Genomic DNA, 6,000 nt, shown 5'->3' with positions numbered 1-6,000 from the left:
TTGATTGAAATAAAATTTCATTTTCCACCAAGATGTGCTTGCCTTCACAGTATTACAAAGCCAGGGCTTTTATTTTTGAGATTTTCATATAAAATAATAACCAGTACATCTGTATTTATTGGTTGATTATTTTTAAAATACTCCTTTTAACTTTTTATTTTCTAGGTGTGAACCACAAAATTGAATAGGAATAACTATGGGAGATACTGCAAAGCCTTACGTTACCAAACAAAGTAAGGAACCGGAGATAATATCTGAAGAAGAATTCAAAGGAGGTCTCTCACGGAAAGACTACCAAGTAATGGATGAATATGGAAATGGCCATAGCAATAAAATAGATATCAGCCTGCAGAAGAAGAAGGGATCACCAGGTCATTATGGAGGTAGTCCCAGACAAGGACCACGTACTGTTTTCAGAAGCCCAAATTCTCTTAAAAAATATAACTCCTAGTCAAGGGTCAAAGTTGAGTGATACCCACAAAGACCAAATAAAGAAGTGGATATCTGATGACCACCGTGGTAATTCTGAAAACTGGAGAGACTACAGATCTGGAATCTGGATTCCCGTGCATAACAGAACAAGAAAGGACTCTTTTCATGAAGTTGAAGGTGCAGGAAGCAGAAATGTAAGACGACAACTTCAGAAAGACTTAGCAGATGAAGACATGTCAGACATGCAGAGAGGAAGCTCTGGTAATCAAGATGTTTGTTATTATACATGCTATTTGGTACCTTTCTGTGTATGTTACTGAAAAGTAAAATTTCTACAATCACTGTTAAATCAAAAAAAATGTTTTTGTTCTGTCATACAATGCAAATTTACTACATTGAGTCACCAGTTAGTACAGTGTGTGGTATAGAACTTGTTTTATAAATTGTGTTAGCTTTTACATGGTACAGAAATTACAGCAACTGTATGTTGTCCCTGTTTACAGTTTTCCAGGTATGGTTTGATTGAATCTGCTAAGGTTGCTAGAGATAATTCAGTTAGGTTGGTACAGGATAAAATTTTAGAGCTGCCATTGAAGTCCATAAAAGTGCATATTAATGAAGACTGAAAACAATGTGTCAGAGATGTTGTGAGAACTTAATGCTAGTAAGTAGTACGGTAAGAACAAATAATGTAGTTCCCATATGCATTAAACTTTTCTAGGAGCAACTGATACTAATATTGAAAAGTACAAACCTTAAATATTAAAATGCAGAGGAGAACAGGCTGGGCTGGGGATAAAGTCATCAGTATAATCAGAACTTCAGTGAGTGCAAGTACGAGAAGAAAGTATAAGTAGACCGAAGCAGTGAGAAGCATCGTAGAATCATTCAGGTTGGAAAAGACCACTAAGGCTTTCTCATCCAACCATCAACCCATAACCACCATGCCCACTAACCATGTCCTTCTGTGCCACATCCACGCAGTTCTTAAGCACTTTCAGAGATGGTGACTCAACCACCTCCCTGGTCAGCTTGTGCCAATGCGTCACCACTCTTTCTGAGAAGAAATTTTTTCCAATGTCTAACCCGAACCTCCACTGGTGCAATTTAAGGCCATTACCTCTCATCCTGTTCTTAAGAAAAACATAGTTTATAGTTAGGTAAAAAGAGAGAGATTGTGACCTAGCTGAGGTGCTGCTAACAAGGATCAGCTAACTGTTACCAAGAAGTCTTTTATTTTAATTAACATTATGGGCTGATAGGCTCCTCTACTGAGAAGGTCTTGCTAGTTGATGTATACAAGTCTGAGACTGTACTGTCCTTTCTTGACATCAGTTGTAAGAGGACGAACTCTGAGCAGGTGTCCAGTGTGTCTCATTGTTAGAAATCAGTTGCGAAGTGAAGCTCAGTCTCAGAAGGAAAGAGCAGAGCAGAATTTACACAGGGGAATTGAGTTAGTGGCATGTAGGAAAAGGTAAGCCTCTCTTTAAAACTTTCATTTTGGGAATCCACTCTGGAACAAATAATGTAACCTGCTGTGGTTATCTGCAAGATAGCAAAGAGACAAATGGCAGTACATGTGGATTTGCCTAGAAGAAAGTATGAAGTATCTAATTTATTTCTTAAAAATGATAAAATGATGACATGAGAGAAAAGTTAAATACTGTTAATAGTATTCTCAACACTTGGGTGACAGTCCCAGAATAAGTAAACTGTAGGAAAATTCTCTGGATGAAATTAATACAGCAAAGTTGTAGAGCTACGGAAAGCACTGGTGATCTTCTTAAAATGATTGTAAGCATTGACCAAACTTCTGCAAGAGCTCTACTCTGTTGAAAGTCTGTTACACTATTCTAACTATGAATGTACACAGTGTTCTTATTAATATAAATGAGCTGCAGAGCTGGTAGGAACTAAATGCAGAAATGCAGGAAGAAGAATTGAAATTATTTAGCAAAATTGAAGAATTGAGCTACATACAGGTTGAGATACCAAATGAATACATACGAATACTGTTATTTAAGTTGGAATGCACAAATGAGGAAGAAAGAGCTATTAAGTAGCATTTCTTCAGAGAAGTATCTAGGATCATAATGAATAGGAAGATGAAAATGAGTAGTCAGCATCACGGTACTGTGAGGTGTAGAAACTCAAAATTGTAGCCTGACGTACTCTTTTTCTTGTATATTTTTGGCAAAATTAGCTGTAGTGTTGTGTCCACTTCAACAGCTCTCTTGAATAAATAAAGCAGGAACAGTGCAAGACAACAAGGTTGTCAGGGCGCCTAAAAAACATCAACTAACACAGAGTAAACCTTTATTCTGTAGGCTAGTGGGAAACAGGCATGATAATAACTTTCAGTGATATAGAAAGTTATTGGAAATATTATGGTAATCTTGTTTGAATCTTTCCAATAGTAGAAACAAAAAGGAGCAGGCCTGAAATTCAACAGGAAGGATTCAGATGAGGAATAGAGGGAAAGTTTCTCTGTGTAACACTAGTGAAGTACTCGGGACGTTGTCTTCACAACTCATGCAGTCTGTGCAAATGCCTTTGAGTATAGGTTGGATGAGCATCACCTAGCATTGACAAAGCTCATCCTGCTGTGAAGCACAGGCATGGTGTAGCTCACCTCTTGAGGTTCCTGCATAAACTCTGTCAGATAGCAAACATTTATTAATAGTGCTTTTTTGATGTTTCCTTTTATTTGACATCTGTGCAGTTGTCTCTACTCTTTAGCTTCCTGCCTTTTTACTGTAGCTCACACAGAGTTTACCAAATGTGAGGCCCTCATTTTTCTGCATAATCTTTAACTTGAACGTACCTTTAGTACTTGTTTACTTGTTAGCCTATAGTTAGATTGTCACTACTTCAACTAATAAATAATACTAGAAGTATTAAATTTCTTTGCCGCTTTTTCTGAACTAACTTAGTACTTACAAAGGTAAATGATAATTAGGTCACATGCTTTCCTTCAAAGACATTTATTTAATAGACAGTTTTCCGCAAGTCCCACCAGCATTCATCAGAAAAAAAAATGTGGTCAAACAACTGCGGGTCTTAGGATTCTCAGCAGGAGAGCCAGTACAGAAAATGGAAAGGTTATGTAAAGACAAGGCTATGACTTCTGTTTCTGTTCTTTGGAACTAATTTGGAGGAAGAGGAATCCCTATTAAGACTTAGTTCTGTTTATTCCAGGATATGCTTGGGCTGCTCTTCTGCTGAGGGGGGTTGTATTACCATTCTTGTTCTTTTCCTGTTTACAACACCAGCACAAACATGTTATTCAGTGAATGAAATCAGACAACTGATTGAAAATTCACAACCAGCTTGTTTTGCTTTGTTTGCCAGTTATTAGAGACAAAATTTGTGATAGCAGGGACAAAACCTTACAAATACATTTGGTAGAGCAGATGTCTTTTTTTTCTTTTTTTCTGACTATTACAAATAAACCTCATGGTATGACAAGAGTTTTAGAGTCTAAGAAAGTTACGTAAACTTTGTCAGGAGCAGGGAAATATTGAAACTCTATGCATTTGGACATCCTGTGTAACCATTCAAGTGAAAATTAATCTAAAGTCTTACATGAAAATTCAGCCTATGTGTTTTCATTCTTGAGGTAAGTTTTACACATCTTTTTCAGACTAGTAGCAATTCCTGCTTCAAAATGACAACAGGCATTGCTTAAAAGAAGTGGTGTTTGGAGTTATTTGATACAGAACTTTCTGTAAACATAATAAGCTTTCTAAGCATCTTTATTGTGCAAGTTGTGTAGCTTTATTAAGTGATGTGTATGAGTAGTTAGACAGCTCTTTATTTCTTGATCTGGAGCCAAAAGGTGGTGATACTTTTTAATTTATTTTTTTAAATAATGTGAAGGCAGTAATGATCCATGTGTTAGTTTAATTGAAAGACAAGTACGTATTAACAGGCAGTTACTATTGATGATTTTGTTTTATGCCAGCTAACCCATGACTGCTAACTCCTAGTGCTGTTAGCTTTTATGAACGATTCAGATAAGCCTACAGTCAGTTTTTCTGTATAGTCTTAGTGACCTGTGTGTTGCTTAGCTTTATTATTTCTTCGTGTATCTAAGCTGCATTAAGCATCCTGAAATCTTTGGGCATATTCTATCTTCATAGCATTATACTGGTATGTCTCAAGTAGGCACCTAAATCTTTAATTTTTTTTCAACTTTAGCAAAATTATCTAAATAAGCATGCCAGTAATTTTCAGTGAGATGAACAAGTGTTTCATCGTCATTTGTAATAAGTGATAATCTAGGCTCTGTCATAGATACACACTCTTGCTATTATCGGACTCGCACAAAACAGGCTATGATACAATGCAAGGTAGATCATTCTTTGACTTGCGCTTAAGTAGAATGGAAATTAAAGAAGAAATGAAATCCAGAATTTTGTGTGGTATTTGAATTTATTTGATGTGTTTGCTCTTAATTCTTTCTAAGAAATGAAGAAGCTCAGGAAAACAAGGAGATCAAGAAGAAGTAGAAAAGATGAGTATGATCAAGATGATGAAGTGGGTGGCCCAGTCATAGATGAATCTGTGCTTTCAGCAAAAGAGCTTCTAGGTTTACAGCAAGCTGAAGAACGATTGAAGCGAGACTTCATTTATAGACTGAAGAAGGTGCCACTGTTTTATTTATCCCCTATATTTTTAATCTTTGAATAAAATGTAGAGAATGCATATTGAGCAATTTCTCTGGCTATAGCTAGAAGGTCATTATTGATGTAACGACCGAGTAGATGAATTGTAAAGAGAAGGCAAGTTATCCTTTTCTATTATTAAGTCTCAATGTGGCAGCAAGATAATTGCAAAAAAGACTGTCCCATTAGCTCTCCAATTAACATCGGTTCACTAAAGGTTGGGGCAGCAGATCAGAAAAAAATTATTGTGCATTCAGTTAATATATTCTACCATGGTTTTGGGGGTACTGGACTTAATTGCCCAGCAGCACTCTTCTTCTGGCATTATATTTGATGTTTGAACTTTCTGATTGTAAAGATAGAGTTGGGAAAGATAGAGTGAGCATTCCTGGATTTCATTGTTAGTCTTCCTGTTAGCAAGGGTATTGAACAAAATTAAGTTAGTATTATTCTTTATTTTATGGTGTGATTTCTTTCTGTCTTTATTTTAGCAACCTCGAAGCTACCCATCAGCAAAATATGCCTGCAAATTATGTGATGTTTTGATTGAATCTGTGACTTTTGCTCATAAGCATATTAAGGAGAAAAGACACAAAAAGAGCATAAAGGTGAGTTAAGGACAGAAGAGGAAGTGTAAAATGCAAGCTTTTGAAGCTGTCTTCACTTGCTATTAACTATGAAACTGCACTGTATCTAAAATCTTTCTTCATATATTTTTTACTGTATTTGAAGCTCCTTCAAAATGATTATGTATTGAGGCTCATAAAAAGAGTAAACTTAATGCCTGGACTTTACTTCCACTCTCACTTTCAAAATTTAATTTATACTTTTTAATGTCCATCATTAAAGGAAGTCCTAATTTATTTTGTCATGGAATAGTATTTGGTACTGGAGTTCAAGT

At 36.0% G+C, this 6,000-nt stretch overlaps 1 protein-coding gene across 1 annotated transcript in view; it reads left to right on the top strand.

The window, feature by feature from the left end:
* The first annotated feature begins 196 nt into the window (after window positions 1–196).
* The window catches only part of TUT7 (terminal uridylyl transferase 7), a 28,810-nt gene continuing 23,006 nt past the window's right edge, over window positions 197–6,000 (top strand). Inside the window, 4 exon segments of the mRNA XM_010725814.3 lie at window positions 197–430; window positions 432–693; window positions 4,901–5,079; window positions 5,591–5,707. Of these exon segments, the coding sequence (XP_010724116.1) occupies window positions 197–430; window positions 432–693; window positions 4,901–5,079; window positions 5,591–5,707 (792 nt within the window).

Source organism: Meleagris gallopavo, chromosome Z, assembly GCF_000146605.3.
Source record: "Meleagris gallopavo isolate NT-WF06-2002-E0010 breed Aviagen turkey brand Nicholas breeding stock chromosome Z, Turkey_5.1, whole genome shotgun sequence".
Taxonomy (NCBI): domain Eukaryota; kingdom Metazoa; phylum Chordata; class Aves; order Galliformes; family Phasianidae; genus Meleagris; species Meleagris gallopavo.
Note: the sequence above shows the minus strand (reverse complement) of the source record. Positions and strands in the feature narration are given on the sequence as shown.